General features: G+C 41.0%; 1 protein-coding gene across 1 annotated transcript in view; it reads right to left on the bottom strand.

Moving 5' to 3' along the window:
* Positions 1-18,493, bottom strand: part of EFHC2 (EF-hand domain containing 2) — a 54,529-nt gene extending 36,036 nt beyond the window's left edge. Inside the window, exons 1-4 of the mRNA XM_030459336.1 lie at positions 18,415-18,493; positions 9,504-9,692; positions 5,264-5,414; positions 246-469 (exon numbers count right to left, since the gene is read on the bottom strand). Coding sequence (XP_030315196.1) covers positions 246-469; positions 5,264-5,414; positions 9,504-9,692; positions 18,415-18,456 — 606 coding nt within the window. The 5' untranslated portion in view covers positions 18,457-18,493. The remainder of the gene's footprint in view (positions 1-245; positions 470-5,263; positions 5,415-9,503; positions 9,693-18,414) is intronic.
* Positions 18,494-19,437: the final 944 nt, after the last annotated feature.

The raw sequence follows: 19,437 nt of genomic DNA, 5'->3' as shown, positions 1-19,437 counted from the left end.
TTCAAAAAGGTATGTGAACAGATTAGGAGAAAATCGGTTATATTTGTGATTTCACTATATTAGTGCAATGAACCATATAACTTGATTTTTAAAATTCTGTTTTCTACTGCCATTTATTGTGTTTAAATAGCTACCTCAACATACTTTCTGTTTGCTATTAAAGAAATTTTTGATAGAATGCATATTCCTAATAGCAATGGCACTTCTCCTAAAATCAAGTTTTCACTACTAGTGCCTCATCTGACCTTTTGCCGTTCTCTCATGTATGGGTCATCTGGACGATCTGCAGGGGGATTTAATTTAATCCCCATCTTCCTCAGGAAATTTTTTGTAAACTGGTCACAATCTATAATCTTGTATCTTCGGCCATAAAATATTATTTCTGTGTCGATATTGAAATTATCTATAGTATAGAACTCATCTTCACGAGGAGGTGGAAGTGGAATCCGATGCCGTCGAACAATAGTTCCTGTAATAGAATTTGAATAAATCCAGAGTGAATATTCTTTGCTCTAAGGATCACTTGACACACTTACTGATGTTCTATTGTGATATGACCAGAGCAGATGAAGCCATATGAGACATATAAAATTGCCCTTCATTGAGCAAAAGAACTATTAAGTAAGAGGATCCTTTTTATTAATAACAATATTTTATGTTTATCACCTTCTAGAACCTCAAGTTCTAGTGTTTGACTCAAGTTAATACAAAAAATTACCACCTCCTTGAGCAAACAGGAAACCACTGGAATATTAAATCCCCATGTGTTCCTGCAAACATAACACACACAGCTCTCATTAAGAGAGGTTTTCTTCACTTTTTCTGACATGCAAAGTAGTCTGCAGTACTTGTTAGTATAGTTAATTTTGCTTTTAAAAAAACCCAGAAGTTGTGCATAAAAGATGTGGCAGGGGTATATAGGAGGGACTAGATTTGATTACACTGTGCAGGGTGAGCCACATATAGCAAAGGTTAGAGTAAAAAAACTGCCCTACCAAAGAAAAAAGCATCATTTTCCAGCATGGAAGCAGGTCCATTCAACAGAGATTTCTAAAGGAACAAACTGGAAATAGAGATAGGTAAGGTGAGTTGGGCTGATTACTGGGCACTGATTTCTGACTCCATGTCCATCACTCAAGAATGCATTAGAAAGAGGACAGGAAAGGGTAATACCTGGAATTTGTACTCTCTTTGCTTGCACAGAAAGGAGGAGAAACAAGACTCCTACTCCTACTACTTCTGCAAGACTAAGAGTTCACCTCAATAACCAAGGGGGCTTCTTACATTCATTTATTCACCCCTCTCAGAACATAGCAAGGTCATGACTTGGCCACGATTAAGTATGGCAAAATCACAATTATTTCAAGGCCTCGGGGGAGGTCTTAAACTCTTAAATAATTGGTTATATTGGAGGACCTAACTCTAACTTCACTTTCCCATTTTACTTTCCCCTTCATCCGGCCAGCCTTGGGAACCCAGCCAGTGGGCAGCTCCACTCTCTTTTTCAGCTGGCTGACCTTGGAGGAACCAGCCAGATGCTTCTCTCTGCTCTGGCTTCCAGGGCCTGCACTGCACTGGAAGCTACAGTCAGCCCCACGGGACATAAATGACCTTTTGATAAGGCAGTATCAGCTAGCCTCAGTCCTGTTAAATGGGAGTTAGATCTACAAAACACCAGCACTACCATATCTAGCTTGGCTCTCTCTAGGAGAATTTATTTTTATATGGGAAGAATAATTAGCAACCTTGCTCTGGAAGAACACAGTGGAGTATGTTAGGAGACTGAGTTTACTGTCCTCTTCACTCTGTACTCCCTTATCTTTTGTGGATGGTGATTGTCCTGTTATTTTTTGCTTTGATTCTGATTTTTCAAGTTCAGGTTGGCCTCTCTACTCCTTTGTGTTTTGTACTATCTCTGTTTGTATTCTTATGCCTTTAAAGTTCAAACCATAACAAGGCAGTTTCCAAAGCTAAATTAAGTTTAAATTTCAGATATTTGATAGCAAACTTATCTGTTCAAATTCATGTCCAAGTACAGCAGCCAATTCCATAATGTACTTTTTTAAAGTCACTGAAGTACACTTCCCACATATTACTTACTTTGTTTCTCTGAAATTTTCATCAATGGTAAAAGCACATTTTCTGCTTTCTTCTCTTTTCTTTTCAAGGCCAATTTGTTTTAGTTTTGTAAAATCATAAAGTTAGAAATCCTTCCAAACTTTTTGACAGCTATTCCTTCATGAAATCTTCCTGCAGTCCATAAGCTTCTCCAAGTGTTTCTTCTGCAAAGCCACAACTGCTACTCACAGTGGAGAGCACAGTGGGAAACTACTACATTTCTCTGATCCCACCATACCCAGGGACAGCCACTCAGACCATCAAACTCTCATTTGTGGGTTATAGCACAAGCATTGGTAATCCTGTGGCCTCAAGGCATTAACCAGCCAAGCTAAGATCTACCTTTGATCTGCCCTACCACCACTATATCTACTCTGCAAGAAGACTCCTGAGAATAGCCAATTGAGCTGTATATTTTACATCATTTCTGCCAGGATAATAATTCAATTTAAGGTCACCACCACCTTCTGCTTTTAACAGCTCTGTTCCACTTTTTCCACTGGCTTCTGCTGTTCCTTCTTTACATAACCCTTTTCCTGCCACTTAAGCTCTCCAGCTGCTCACAAACTGAGCCTATCCTGCTTCTGGTGTTCCCACATTTCTTTCTTCACCCACATCCCCATACCTCTGCTTCTGTTCAGTGCAGGTTGCCTTTCAACAACCCAAGCTTTCCTACAACTGAACCCTCCTCTACAATCCCTTGACATTTTAATTAACTGAAATGTTGCATTGGTTAAGATGCTTAAGATCCTGAACTTCATTCCCTTCAGTTCCTCATCCTGCTAACACGCTTTTCTGCATGATCATGGGCAAAACTTTCATTCTTTTGTGCTTCAGTTTACCAGATTCATCATGCAGACAGCTATGATTCTGTTCTTCTCAGGCTTACAAATTCCCAGTCAGGACAGGGAATTTGAATAATATAGGAGATACATAGGATTACAGTAAGAGGCAACAGGTCAATTTTTAATTGAAAACAGAGAGACTAGCAGCTAATGGTTTGAGGTTTGTTTTTAAGAAACAATGCATATATTGCATATATTTAACAGTAAATATTTAGTGCCTTTAATATAACTTCATGATTGTCCTTCATTTATAGAGTCATGGCCCCAATGTATGTGAGTAAAGAATCCTCTGATAGGCAACTACACCACCTTTTTCCTTCTACATCGTATAAGTCTCCAGAATAATAAGAATATTTATGCAGATGCTTATGATAACGTATAGGTCCCAGATCTCATCAACTGTGAAGCCTAAACACATCTCAAATAGTCCTTGGACCTTCCAGTCTACAGTATCTCTTCCTTCCTAAACACAATCAATATACAGAGCTTTCTTACTAGCCCAGATGCCAGCAACAAATAAATTAAGTGTGCCTTTGACATCCTGGAACATCTCTTTTTAATCCATTGGCGTAATACATTCTATGTACTCATTTATTCCACATAAAGTACTCATACAAAGCTGCAGAGACCTTCAAAACATCTTTGCATGGAAGACAACAGAAATCCTATTTCTCTCTAACACTTAATTTTACAGTTAAGTGTTAATTTTAACAGCTAATTTTAGATTCAGTACCCAAGGTGAAAGGTGACTCCAAAACAATTAACAGAAGATACAACCAAGGAATGAGGAGGAGATTTTACCCTTCCTGTCACCAGAGGATCATGACTAGACTGTCAGGAAAATCAAGGGGGGAGGGACAGCCTGCATAACCCACAATACAAAGACAATGAAAATGATTCATTATTATAGCTGTATTCAAAGGAATCAGCTTTGAATTTGCTTCATTCAAAGGAACCAGCTTTGAATTTGCTTCATCCTGCTCTAATGAACCTGGTTTCACCTTCTGTCTTAAAGATGCTGCCCCTGCCTCTCAGACTAACTGTACTTCTGTACATATTTGTACATTTGTTCTAAGGGCCAAAGTTCAGAAAGAGCCACCTCCATTCCTGTGACACGCAAGCCAAGGAAAACCTAAGCCAAATGATGTCTTCAGCCTCACACATACGAGTGCAGGGAAGGGATAAGTAACTTGTAAGTGCCCAGAAAAGATCCAACATACTTTTCTTCAGGTCTCAAAAAAGTACTTGTCCGGGTAGGACAAGGTTCCTTGGAATTCAAAATCAGGTCTTGCTAGAAGAGCCAACACGGTTTCTGTCAAGAAGAACCACTAAACACAGGGAGATCAGGGTCTGATCCACTAGCTTAAAAAAAGATTCCCAGGTCTAACAGTAATGATACATAGAACAACTTTAAATATTATCTCACTCTGTACATAGCAAAATTGACAGCATCTGCTCATCTTGGGAAAGAATATGGTAGTTAAATGGTTAAATTATTCTTGAACATTGCTGTGCCAAGATCCACCAGAACGTACAAAATATCTTTGGGGACTGGGAGGTGCAGTCATCCCAAGACATCCTGCTTATCTGGACTACATCCCTTGAAAACTTTTTTTAATTCTGGCAGTGACCCATAAACACCAAGCAGCAGCTGTGCTCCCCTTCTGCAACAGGATGTTGACCATTAAATTGCATTTTCTTAAAGTAAACCAAGTCAATTAATACTCCAGGAAAGCAGCTCAGTACACCCTCCTCCTGAAGTGCTCAGGCTGGCCCAAGTGCAGTGATGTGACATTCAGGCGAGGCAGAATGTAACATAGAGGCATCAAGGAAAAATTACTGTGCCAAGGGAACTTTAATAATAAAAGAACCAAGAGCCAGAGTCACGAAAGGCTCTCTCCTTCAGTAACAGCAGAGATACTGCAGCAGCTAATGAACAATTACAAAGCTGCTGCTTCTAGAGACCTCCCTGTCAGTGCCAAGATGGGAGGAATGGAAGCTCAGGAATGGAGATATATAACAAAAATTAGTTTTGCAGAAGTGACACAACACTGACAACAGGCCCACCATCACATGATTTCAACCAGGTATGTTAGAGAAAAATTTGTACACTTGAGTGCAGAAGGGCATTCTGCCTCACAAAAACCATCTTCAGAAACTAAGATAATAAAAATGTTGCCATTGTGATTCACAGCAAGAAAAGACTACAAGAAGTCATGTTATGTACTCATTAGAATGGACCAAGACTGTACTAAGAAAGTTATAAAAAGGAAAAAAAAATTGCTATTAAAAATAAATACCTTGATTTATGCCACTATTTTTCAGTCGGGGTTCAAGCACCTGAATTGTATCATCTTCAAGGTAGAAATATATTTTACAGTGTCTGATTCTATATGGCTCTTGATTTTTGTCAGGCACTTCTTCCTCGAAGTAGGCATCAAAAGACAATACCTAATAAAAGCAATAAATAAATACAAAGCAGCAAAATCTTCAGTGCTTTTGCAAAATATGTCAATAAAGTAAACTTGTATAGATTATAAGTAACTAAATGGATTTCAGGAGATAGATTTATTCTTCAGAAATGTAAGAACAAAAATCCACATTAAATCACATAAATTTAAAATTCCTTGCTTGGCATTTTTATTATCACAACATATAAGCAGTGATGGAACTCTAAAGTAAAGAAATAAATCAAATATAAAACCATCAGCAAGCTGCTGGAATATCTTCTGCACAAAGCACTTTTGATATCACAAGCCACCAAGGTTCTGAAGCAAATTTTAGACTTCAATGAACTGCTGAAAAATAAAGTCCATTATGATAGTGATGCCTTTGAAACTGAAGTAAGTGGAAGGAGAGTTCTTCTTAAGCAGATCCTGCAAGCTGCCTAATGAATGGTCCTGAAGATTATTAGAGAGAAATTACATTTTTCGGGAGTCATTTAGAGCTGTGCAAAACTCACCTGGTTCTGCAATTCAACAAGTGGAGAAATCTCAGAGATTATACCAACTGGCCTTCATGGTCACTTGCAATAGCAATAATGCAAGGAAAAAATCTGCACAGGTGAGGTCTATTACAGTGGAGTCTATGTCAAAATTTTGTAATTCTTGGTATCATTTATAGTGTTTAATGACCAGGACCAATTTTAAGGGAAAGTGTAAGTATTGCATTATCTCTCAGGATGCTTGCTGTGGTATGTGCAGGGTAGAAATGATTTAGACAGGGTTCCCATTCTCGCCCCCAAACATATTTGGGTCAAAGCAGTGCTAATCTATAATTCATTTTTTTGCAATTATTCTATTTAATACATTCCAGTTACCTTTATTCCTGATTCATTAGACAAAATAAAAGATTGGAATAAAAGACAACTTAGCTGTTCCCTGTGTTTCAGTGAGCATCTTGCAGATTGTGGCTTGACAAGCCTTGAAAGTTAGTGAGCTAGCCAAGATCCCTACATGTCCCTAGAGAACAGACCAACAGGTCTGTATTCCTTCATCACGTGCCTTTAGGAACCACAGAACTTCTACAGAATACAGAATACTAATGACAGAGATTTTAAAACACCCTCGCAATCAAACACAACCTCTTTTCTAAACCTGGGGAAAGAGAAATTGTGGCTTGCTCAGGAACACACAGAAACAGCCACCCTGCATTCTGGTCAGACTTCTCAATAGGCCACTCCCTTCTCTCAGGCAGGGTAACTGCAAGAGGAGAAAACCTCTGTTCCCACAAAATATTTCAAAAGCTCAGATCCCACGAGTTTCCACCATTCATCTAACAGTATGAAAGACATGGGTTTTGGCACCAACTCTCCTGCACTGTGGCTCACCGCTATTAGAGAAATAAAATTTATATTATGATCAAATGACGTAACTGTTACCTGTTAAACCTGATGGCACTGAATCCTCACACAAAAGAATCTAGACACTATCAGTTTGAGTAGTGCAACACCCAAGTACAACACAGAACAACCCACAGCTCAAAATAGTTGAAAATTAAAAACAAAAGCATTCTGGTCACATGTAATTTTTAACTGCATATTTCACTGTTTTGTGTATCAAACACAAAAACATGGCATAAAATAGAGCCAACAAAAGCATCTCTGTCACCCTTTCTTCTTCCTTCCATTTATCTAAACATAGGTGCATAGTGCATGGTCACCATTTTTGGTGACCAAGGTGTCCTTTCCGGCCTCCAGCTGCTGTGTGTAAATCTGCCAAATATTCCAGGTCTTTTAAAAGACATAGTGGATATAGTAGAGCTGCTATATCCCAGCCTGAACATTCTGTGGTCCAGAGGACAAGGAGCTGAATTTCATTCCTTGCTCAGCTGCTGCTAAGCCATGAAACCCCTGGAAACTTTTGTAGATCTCTCTCCCTCTTCTACCTATTCTCCTAGTCCCACTACAGAATAGTCAAACAATCACAGTCATAGAATCATAGAAAGAATCATTTGACAAACACATTGGCCAAGTGCCCTCTTTGATTACTAACTGTTCTGAATTTTGCCAACAATCTTTTCTGAGAATTGTCTCATGAGACACATGATGTCAGCAGAAATGATATCTGCATAGATCTCCAAGCCCAATCAGGTCCTAAACACACTGTATTTATACATACATATACCTATGTCCTGGTTTACTTGTGCAAGTTCTTTTGCACTTAAATTGTATTAACTTTATACCCTTACTAACCTGCTACTGTATGAAACACTATGCAGCAGCCAACTGCAATTTCACAGATCAAAAGAGATGATTCATGAAGGGTGAGGAAGGGAAGGAACAGAAAAGGTTACTTCTTTTTCACTTCACATTTCATGTGAAAACCAAAAGTAACTGAATAAACTCTGTGTCATTTTGTAAAGTTGGCACAAGGTTTCCCTGCCACCTGTGGTAGTCAAATTAAAAACCTTGTTTCAAATCCAGCAGGCCCTGTATGTGTACTTAATGACAAACGAAATTTACACCTGCTTCCTATTAGGTAAATGAAATTGCAAAAATTATTTCTTAACCTACTTAATAATGAAGTTTTATGCCTGTCCTTTCTCCAACTAATATATGGTACTGCTGAAATTTAGAAACCAAAGAAAAATGGTATTAAAGCATACTACATTTTTAAAAAGATAAACATCTAGTCAAGTCAGTTTTCATGTAGTAGATTTTGCTGAGTCACAGAGTTCAGCACCAGAGGACAGTGGTCACGTTCTAGGCTCTTAATGGAAGATGCTAAATTAGTTGAGTAGTAACCTTTAACCGAATGCAATTAACACAAACACGAGACCTTCTGAGTCCAATACCAAACCTGCAAATTCCTGCCCTGCATTGCCCTGTGGATGAACACACTGATAAGAGAAGATAAAGGCTCATGGGTCCATCTCATCAGCCATGTTCAGTGGCAGGTCCCCACTGCATCCTTCCCAACCCCTTTCTTTCATAAACTTTGGTCCAAGCCCTGCCAATCTGTGTGTGGCCCTGAGAAACCACTGCACACCTTGATTAACTAAGGATGCTGATAAAGCAAGTGCAGTATTGGCTGAAGCCTTAACACTCTGGAACATCAGAGAAATTAATATTTGAGCACATTGCTGAAAACTGTGAGTAATACTAAATTATTCTGAGGTAATGCTAGCTGAAGTCCTGTGTATCTGTTCCAGCCTTACGGTTTTTTGCAGTAGTTCTGGTCTGACAAAGAGCCAAATGCATAACTGCACTGCAATTATCTGCACAGCTTTTCTTTTAAAGCAAAAATTATGAGATTAGCCATTCTTCCCAATATTTGATTACTGTAATCATCTAGTCATGCAATATTTCTGCGATCTGCTGAACAATTTCTTTTTCTGGATTATTTTTCTTCTCTAAATGTAGACCTTTTACTTTAGAAATAAGACATTGCTAAGTACAATTTAATGTAAATTTAAACATGGAAAGTAATGAAAGTGTGCTACAAAATTCATTTCACAGATTATAGTTATTTGATAACACTGACTGTAAAAGTGTCACTACATTCTTACAAAATAATAAAATTTTAAAAATTAAACTCCTGTGTTCACAATGGACACAATCAACCTATATTACACATTAATAGATCACACAAAAGTCAACAGAACTTTGAGCAAGCAAACATGATGATATAAATGAATTCTTAGCCTATAGCACTCCACTGTGGTTAATTGTTCCTTGTACCCATGCACATTTTCCCTTAGACTGGTACTTACCTTTCATTCATTTTTACCAGGTCACCAAATAACTCCTTTAATATGACCACTGTCACTAAACAGTAATATATCAACTACTCCCTTATTATATCCTGTAGGAGACATATCCCAATACATAAATATTTTTAGATGTTTCTGTATGGCATCATACATGTTTATAGTAATTTTCCAGTATAGCAATATGATGGAAAAGTAGATGTTACAACTCTTTTTGTCTTTCTAGAATCTTTTTTTGCAGGCACAAAATAATCTTCTGAAGCACTTGAATGACTGATTTTCATGTATATGCTATCTTTCTCATAAAAAAACATGCAGATTTCTACATACCTGCTTGTCAAATGCTACCCAAGCAGGAGCATCAGTTCCCATCCCTTCAGGAAACATACTGTATTTAGGTTTCAGCTTCTGACCAGGTAATGGTTCACCTCCTATTCCAGGTTTTCCTTCTCCAACCAGCATAGCAACATTATTGCAGTAACCCCAGAGCTGTGACTTGTGGAACTTTTCTTTCCCTATCTGTCAAGAGTTTGAAAGAAAAAGAGAAAAAAACACACATATTTTTTCTTGCTTTTAAATCCATAAGATTTAACTGTCTGGGCAAAGAGGACTGATGTAAAACTGTCTCTATTATTACTTTTAATAGACTCTAAAAACCTGTAACAATTGGAATGCTTCACATGAAGTGACATATTTCAGTGGTCAATTTGCCAGCCTTATAGACACAAAATGCAAAAACATTCCAGTAATCTACCCAGGCTGAGAGACAGGGTGATATTGGCCCTTTCCCCCTACCTCCTCCCCTGCAACAAGGATTGATGCGTGTGGCAGAAAGAAGCAAGTCACCCATGAGAACTGTTGCAAAAGGTAGAGGGGGAAAGCCCTTTCTACAAATCTTCAGATGACAAATGGAAACAGTTCAGGAGTACTCAGAGAACAGCCTGCTCTCACTTTTTATGTCAAAGATCTAATTTACACTTGCATACCTGAATACAAAATAAGTAGCTCTGTACTAGTGAATACGCTTGAATTTGGGGAGGATGGATCTGAATCAAAAGACAGAATATTTATTCCATCTGGGCTTATTTCAAAATAAGGTCTCTGCAGTGATTTCTTTATATTATTACTATTTTTTAAGGCAATTAAGGATAGAGTATTCAAAAAAAAAAAAAAAAAGTAGGAAAAACCAACTGCAAAGAAATCCATTTTGCCTACTTGCATTTTTTGGCTGTGGCTTGAGCCAGTCTTGAAGTGAGGCAGAAAAGCCTCTGGCCTCACATTAATACCAGTCCTGCTTGAGGGAATGTCACCCCTAATGAACTGCCTGCCTTGCCAGTCAGTTCCCTTGAACAGAAGCAGCTGGCGTGAGCTGTGTGTAAGCAGCAAACCCCTAACTACCCCACACACCAGTCTCACTGGAGCAGGCAGGGAAATAGGAAAAGCCTACAGAAAGCTCCCCTAACTCTTCCTCCCATGAGCAGCACTCCTGTCTCATTATCTTCTCTTGCTCTGCTGTTCCTCCCTTCTCAAATTCTCGGAACACTTTGTCTAGGAAGGCAGAGAAGGGCCACTGGGTTACTGCTCCCCAGCACACCTAGTAAGGGGAGATGGAGGCTACTACAGCTTTGCTCTGCCTTGGACTGGTGAACACCAAAGATGAGGCTGAAGGGCAAGGAACTGATGTTATAGGAGAGCCCAGAGAAGGCCCTGAGTAAAGCAAAAGACTAAAAACCAAGATTTCCACAGTAGCATCAGAGCAAGTATGTCAGCAAAGTCAAAACTCTCATTTAAAGACTGAGCAGAACTATCACATATATATATATTTAAATCAGTACTCCCCCAAAAGGTATAGACACCTCTAACTTACTATTATTATTAAGGAATAAAATATATGGCCAAGACATACAACAAAGAAAAGGAACAGATCCTTGTTTTTTATCATGGGAACACAGAAGTGCTCCAAGATAATGTAACATATTCAGCACAGCAGTTCTGGGAACAAGTGCAAGCAGTGAAGCTGCAAAACCTGAAAGTAACTGAGTAGTTATTTCATTCTGACAATATGAAAGAGAGTAAAGGATCTGAAAGGCAGCTACTCAAATTCATGGCTCGTAACACCCAATGCACTTACAGACAAGCTACTGCACACTGAAGCAATCTGAACCATTCACCCACCTTGCAGTGCTCTACGTCCAACAACACAGGATAAAGAGCTGCCCTTGACATAAACAGCTCAATCACTACCTTAGCTTAACCTGTGCTTAACATTTTTTTGCATACCACTTGTGGTATTCTTTGCAAGCACAGTGGCATGAAAAACAATAAACTACCTACTATTTTTACAAATTATTACTTTAAATACCATAATAATCAATGGCCATACCTTGCTTAGATTAACAAAAGCGGGGCTAATCAGCAGCCTTCAAAACAGTCATTGCAAAATGACACCAAGTCCCCATACTGGGGACAGTAATGACTGGGAGTATGGAAGCACTTCCCCAAAGAAGGCATTTAAAAGGTGAGTAATGTTTTGAAAAGAGGCTACTTGTATAGCAAGTAACATAGTTGAAAGAATAATACAAAAGGAAAATTACTCCTCAATCCTATGTTTATAACTCAAGAACAAAGATTACTGAATAAAAATCAGTAAACAGAAATACTTGCTTGTATAATGACTACTTAGCTTTCAGGTTCCCTTGCCACACAGCATTGCTCAAGCCTGGAATTTAACCACATTTAAAAAAACAAACAAACAAAACTACACATTTACAAGAATAACACCCAAAATAAAATATTTCATACCTGCACATATTTTTTTTTTAAGTTCTGATACAAATCTTCATAAATCAGTGTGCAGAGTAAGCACTGGCATTTAGGGATTAGGAGCAGCTCTTTAGGTGGTAACCCCACCCTTCCCTGAAGAAGTGAGCACAGGTACTACCCAGGTACAGCACCCTGGAACAGACAGGGGCTGGTGGGGTCTGGCACCCACTTTGTAACACATCTGCACTTGGAATGGTTTTCTCCCTCTTCTTTGGGCACTACTAACCTGCTCTTTGTTCTTCCATTGCCTTTTTAGACTATTTTGTTCCTCAGTAAGCTTATAAAGAGCTGGGGAGAAGTCAGAATGAGAGGGAGCTTTCTGTATTTATCAGTTTAAATATGGAATAACTGCAGTCAACCTGAGTTCTAAAAGGGAAATTTGTAGGCAGAAACATCTGATTTATACTGAAGGTCCTATACAACAGATCCACTTTTTGACACAGCAAGTATTTAATTATTTCCCCCTATTACCTAAGCATGAGTTAGGGAGAAAGGCATAGTTATAAAAGCACAGTGAGGGTGGCAGTTTTCCTGAGCAAAGGAAAGCTTTTAATGTTGTCAAAGCTTCTTCTAGAAGCATTTGCTGTTCATCTGCTTCTGGGTTTTGGAGAGCTACAGTGCAGCAAAATGTTCATCAAAGTAATCCAGGTTTGTCTCTGCTGGAAATTTTCAGGACTTAGGGGCAAAAATGAAACATTGCTCACAATATGATATGAAGAAATACATGGTCCAACAGCTGCAATTCTGTTGAGAATTTTTTTGTGGCATTCTTGTAACTTCTTAGGTTTTAAAAGAAAGACTACTTTAGATTCCTAATCACAGAATTACTCACAAGCTTCCTCTCCATGAAAACCACCTAAATCCATATGCAAAATAATATCTTCTAATAATCTGAACAGGTTATTTCTTCAAAAGCAAACAAAGCAAAGAAAGTTTTAGAAAAAGAGTAATTCTAATTGAAAAGTACAAAAGAGAAAAATTACATTTGGGGAACGATCTCAGACTACATCCAGCCAAAAATAGTGATAGAACATCATGGTGTCTCCATAATAATAATAAATTACTTCGAAAAGAAAGCTGTGAGAGTGCAGGGAAAGAGGTCTCCTGTGTCTGCTGTGCTAATGCAGCTAAACTGATCAGGCTGTAGATCTGCTGAACAAAGCTGGTCATTTTCTGTGCAGTGAGCCTGAAATAAATATTGAGGATACATTCAATAGTGACTAATGCAAAGGTCAGGATTCTCTGACTGCAGCTATTGGCTTTGCAAACTCAGCCACTGCAGTCCTCGAGGAACATTGCCTTGTGCTCCCTCCATCTTGCTCTTTCATACTCTTGTACAGAGTCACAGCAAACTCATCAGGGAGCTGCACGTTTCAACTGAACCAAACACAACTGGCAACCTCTCACAACAGCAGCTGGAGTGATGGAAGAGCTCTGTGAAACAGTGTCTCAGAAGCTACTTCCTTTCTACCTACACAGAGAGTCATGGCAGAAGTCACTGTTCTTTTCTTTGTATAAATTTTTAATTCCCTCTTTGAGAAGAGTAGCTGCATTGCCTAGGTCCTGCTCAAATCCTGTATCAGGAAGAACTGTGTTGTTTCTGGACTACTCCAGTCTGCTGATACTGGTTGCTTCAGCTAAGCAATGGAAATCCATGCAAATGTTGCATGTTGTGCCAGTCAAATTCATGTGACCTCCTGCCCTATGGAAAGCACAGGTCACCACCAGGGACAAGACAAACAGCTAAAGTTCCTGAAATACTTTTAAGTACCATCTCTCACAAAGTTAGCACTCACTGCTTTGAAAAGCTGTATTTCAGCTACCGATTTTAAAATATTTTATCATCCCTGGCTTGCTGCAAAGGTTTTAGCATGTTCAGATGTTAAGTGCTACTGCAAAAGGAGGATTACATGAAGATATTTTTCCCAGCCACTGTGGTGCCCCTCTAACATAAAGATGCATCAACATTAACAGCCTGGACCAAAACTTATAAGCTTGCTTTTACTGCCTGAGCTGGTGCAGTCTGAGATAAGAAAACAGATACAATATAAAGAAGTCCAAAATGCAACCCTGCTGGGCAGCTACAGGAAGGTTTGGGAGTTGTGAACAGACAAGAGATCTTGAGGTGTGGGGCTGAGAGGAAGGAGGAAGTGGAATGGGTCTAAGAAAGGAAGCCAGGGCAAGGAAAAGGAAAGACACAGAAGACAGGCTTACTTACAAAGAGGTTGGCAAGCTCTCTGTCAAGAAAAAAAAACAATGTCCTGTTTTGGTATCAGTGATTACAGAGCAAAAGAAAACACTTAAGCCATGAAACACAGAGACCACAACAGTAGCACAGCTGAGGGCAATTCCAAGCTTCTGCAATAAAGGAGGATGATGTGGAATTTTTGCAATGCCACTACAGTTTGCAGTAGAAACTGGTATTTTCCCCTTGAGACCTCGACTCATTGTCCAATTCTTTGAGAAATGCCATGTGGAATTGTTGCAAAGAATACTCTCTCTGAGAGAAACCTCAGGCAAGAAAATGCACACCGGTCAGCTAATACCTGGTAAAACTGACCCATCTGAATATGCTCTGCTCTCAGTCAGCTCCTGATAAAGAACATCAGTCTGGTATCAGAAGGGACAGCTGCCTTGGACGATGGGATGTAGACAAGTAACACTTAACAAAGGCAGTACTGATGTTGTTGCACTGCAACCAGCCCAACACGGTCCAGAATCTGAATGAACAAATTTTTTTCCTGCAGTAACAGAGTAAAAATATTTTATGCTACATTTCCAACAGAGGCAGGATTAACTATTATTATCAAAATCCATGACCTTCTGTCCTGACAAACAGGTGGCACGCATCTAACTTGTATGGACAAAGCTGCAAATCTTGCTGTTGCACAATTTCAGTGTCATTTGGGCTCTGCAGACAGAAGCTAGAGTACCAAGGTCTCCCTTGTGGGTCTTAAACAGTGGCTTCAGTGGTGGGAACAAAAGAAAAGAGAAACTCCCCCTTTCAAGGATACAAAACAGGGAGTGGAATTTTCAGACAGGTAACCCGTGAGTTACTCTTTGTGAAAATAAAGAAAGGAGTGATCTCTTTCAATGAGATGGTAAATGATGTGCAAGTACTACGTTCTGCCACTGCCAAGGAGACAAGGTCATCTCTCTAAGCCTGCCTTGACAGAGAACCACCAGCCTTGGAGAGGGGTGGGAGCACTCCCAGCACAGCCTCTGGCCTCCCCAGCCTCCATGAAGGGGGGAAGGTGTGATTTCTGCCCATAAGCCAGTCCCTTTATAAAGGGGGCCTTGCAACTGAACAGAAGATGGGCTAATCTGTGCTCAAAATACCAGTTTGCTCTATTCTTAGATCTCCTGATTACACAGATGTGGACAGGACAGGTACGGCAAATGAGAAGCTTATCTTTGGATTTCTATCCAAGGAACGGGAGTTTTAAATGAGGTAAAGGGCTTTATTTGATGGGTAGACTTGTGTGTACACAAACCACTGTAATTTTGATTTTAAAGAGATTTGAAATAATAGCGGCAGTTCCTTTACTCTTTTTGTAGGCAGTAAATATTTGATGCTCCTGACATCTTCTGCTAGCTATCATTTTTCTCCACCCCATCAAACTGAGCATGGTGCTAGGCCTTTCCCTTCCAACCCTCCTCTTCATTTAGTGCAAAGGAAACATTACTATAAGAACCACTTAGGCTGTTTTTAAAAGTGCCTATTTCCCCTCCAGTCCCATTAGCTCTGATGCCTGAGCAGCAGGATCTTGTCCCAGCTATGCAGGATGACAACAGCAACATCACTCTCAGGAAAGAAGCTGAACTGGGCACCAGGCACTCATAGGTAAGGAGGGAAACAGTAAAAACCAGCCAGGAACTGCTGCCTTGTGCAATGCCTGCCCCAGGGGCAGCTGAGAGCTGCCAAGCCTGGCTGCCCTTGCTCCCCAGCAGCAATGAAGCCTTTCTGCTCCTATAAGCATTCCTGGTAGAGCTAACTCAGAAGTAATAATCATCATGAAAGGGTAATATAAGGGCCAGTGGCTCTTAGATCCAGAGACCTAAGAGCTGGGAGAAGATTTGTTACTTTCTATTTGCCAATATATATATATATTTGCCAACTGCCCTCAAGTTAGACTCCATGTCCCTAACTACCTGAAAGCTCTGATTTTTCTGAGGACAGCCCAGCTACCTTATTAAGCACATCCAATGCAGACACATGTAAAACATGTATATGCTTCCACTGCCTTTCATAGGCCAATATATGAGGCTGGTGGAAGCATTAAGGGCAGAGAAAAGAGGATTGCAGCAGTAGCTTGAATAACGATAACACCAAAATTAATACCCATATTTACAAACCAAGGGCTGCCTGTCCTGTGCTTGCCCTTCTTCCAGGGAAGCTTTCCTACTGTTGTTTCTGTGCAGTTAGAGGTGTTGATGGCAATGCTTAAGAGTACTTCATGGTGAAAATACCTTCTTCTTTTTCAATTTATCTATAGCAGCTTTTCTCCTTGAAATATAATCTTAGCCTCTCATTTGTGTCACTATATAAAAATTAAATCTAATAACCAACAAGTATGTGGAGATCACAAATGCTTTTCAGGAAAGGCAAATTATCAGTATTAACTTCACTGTCTCAAGGACTGTCTAAAAGAGAAATCTGGAGCCCTGACAATGGTATAACCATGGTTTTACAATATTGCCTTGTGGCAACTGTAACTTGGTTTTCACATCTTTAGTTTTCATAACACATATATGCACTACATGTGCTTCAGGATAAGGTGTTCAGTGTTCTCTGTATCTAACTCTTCCCAAGCACGTGAAGCCAGATACTGTGTTTTTTCCTCTGAAAAAGAAGGCACTATGTCTATCACAAAGCTTCTTCACTGGAGTGAAGCTCTGGAGACAACTCACTCCATCATACTCCAAAAAACACTAATTCCTATTAATTAAGATAAATAGACATTTGGAGAACAATAAAGTCATGGATAATGTTGAGCTGAGCTATTCTGCTTCCACCCAGCAGATACCAATGGTACACACCCATTTCAATGTCGGCTTGTATGCCCTGTCACCAGTTACCTGAACTGTTATATACCCAACCAACTCTTTACAAATTTGAATTCAGCAAGAGAGGTTGAGTATTCACCACCAGACTTCTTTTTTTTTTTCCATCTAACATGGCACCATCCTGCTGTTCATGGAGAAGTATTTGCTGAAAGACCCTCACCACTAGGATGAGCTCCTCCTGCAACGAGGTCCTGTATTTACACACATCTGTGCACTGCTGAAACACCAAGTGAGGCTGTGGAGTCCACCTATTTCTACACAATTCCATGTTCTCTGCACCAGCAACTGGGCAGCTACAATTGTGTGTACCTGTCTTGTTTATAGATCTGCCAGAGTTTTACACCAGACTGCACTTAATGCAAACTGAGTCACGGTTTACGAAGTAGGCTCTAGAAATGCTATCAGCATGGAGAAGTCTCACACTGAAGGTGTACTGACACTCATGGTATTACTGGTGCAAATACAATTGCAAATTGGCCCTAAACTACATTATCACCTTCTGCATTCTGCTTCATGGGGTGGACCAGACTCAGAAGCTAGCAACGTGCCCCAGTAGTTAGACTGCAGCAACTGGAACTTTAATGGCCACAACACCTTCCTAGCATGAAGAAGACAGATTCCCCTCCAGATATTTTAACATTAAGAAAGTCTACACTGTTTCATCTGACTCCTAAAGGCACCAGTGACAGTGCCATGCCCAACTCCATCCTTACCTCCTGCAGCATTCAGTACAGACTGTTTCAAGCTACCCTTGCTAAGCAAGCCTGAGGTAGTGATGGCAGCCTTCTCTTTTGTTTGCCATCATAGACCATGACCAAAATATCATCTTCTATATTCACAGACATGTCAGTATTTAATAGCATTGGCAGCTCTGAGAAAAAAACCCAGCACACCGATATCCCTAGCACATCCCCTCTTTTCTGCCAAGACTTCTTGGTTTATTTAGAGGGTACCTGCCTCTCTCTGGTTTGCTTTGTTAGAGCTTACACACGGCAGCCACCGGTCCCCTCAGACCTGGCCTAACCTCCCCAGCACCCCCTCTCCCAGAAGCGGAGGAGGTCAGGACACCGCCCGGCAGCTCGCCTTCCACCTGCCGGGTAAAACGGGGGTAGAGAGGCCTCGCTCGACACCCCGGAGCCGACTGCGCAGGGGGCACTTCCACCTCACCCCCTCCTTCCCAAGCCTTGTTCTGCGCTCGACCCCGCATAGCGCCCGGCCTGGTCTGGCCTGGTCTGGCCTGAGGGGGTGCGGCCGGGCCACCTGACACCGACCCCAGCACCGACCCCACGGCAGCTCCGACACTGGCACCGGGGTAGGGAGGGATAGCGGCATCCCCTCCGCTGTCACTCACGTTCCGGTTGCGGGAGACCCCGGGCAGGAGCGGTAACGCCATGGCCGCCCCAATCCCGCCGGGAGCCCCGCACCGCCCTGCTGCCTTCCCGGCCTGAGCCGCTGGGGGCGCCGTTGCCTGGAGACCGAACGAAGGCGTCACGGGGACGGGGCCGAGCGGGGCCGAGCGGGGCCGAGCGGGGCCGAGCGGGGCCGAGCGGGGCCGAGCGGGGCCGAGCGGGGCCGAGCGGGGCCGAGCGGGGCCGAGCGGGGCCGAGCGGGGCCGAGCGGGGCCGAGGCTTCTCCCTGGGGGTTCGTCCGCAGGATCCCGGAGCGGTTTTGGGGGATGTGGGGGAGAAGAAGGGAGCGAGTTTGGGTTTGGGGCATGTGGGACCGAAGTCGAAACTAAATAGGAATCCGTTTATTCGTTATTTTTTTCCCAGACGTTGTTGCCGGCTTTTTCACAAATCTCTCAAAAATTCTCTCTTATAATTTACTGACGGGGCGCTCTGCCTGATCAGGGCTCCCCCCAAAATAACGCTGGAGCCGGGGACATGGGCGAATCCCACTGGATTTCCCGTTTTCTGCAGGAATTAATCTTTCATGTTTTTTATTTTACGACCATTATACATCACGTTTTATTTTGGAGCCCTGGCAGGCTTGGGGGACTGGGATGCTTTCACATCTTTTTGTTTGGTTTGGGTTTTGGTTTGGTTTTTTTTTGCATTTTAGTCCACCGGGATGGTGAAAGTAGGTCAGTGGGTTTCCACTTCCTGGTTTCCCAGTGCTGTATTATGCACCTACATTTGCATTTAGTGCGGAAAGGTAAACATTTAAAAGGTATTTTAATTGAAAATAAAAGGAACCATCAGTTTAATCACATTAATTTCATGTAGTGGGTGGTATTACTGTCAAATTTCAATTTCAAATAGAAAATACACCGAGAGTTTCTCACGGATGGCTTGGGGGGAAGGGTTGTTTCTTTCTTTACTGGAAGTAAGTAACATTTTCCTTGTTAATAAGGGAGGATGCACTCCAGATCACT

This window comes from Calypte anna, chromosome 1 (genome assembly GCF_003957555.1).
Source record: "Calypte anna isolate BGI_N300 chromosome 1, bCalAnn1_v1.p, whole genome shotgun sequence".
Classification (NCBI taxonomy): domain Eukaryota; kingdom Metazoa; phylum Chordata; class Aves; order Apodiformes; family Trochilidae; genus Calypte; species Calypte anna.
The sequence above is the reverse complement of the archived record's forward strand: the minus strand, read 5'-3'. Positions and strand labels throughout refer to the sequence as shown.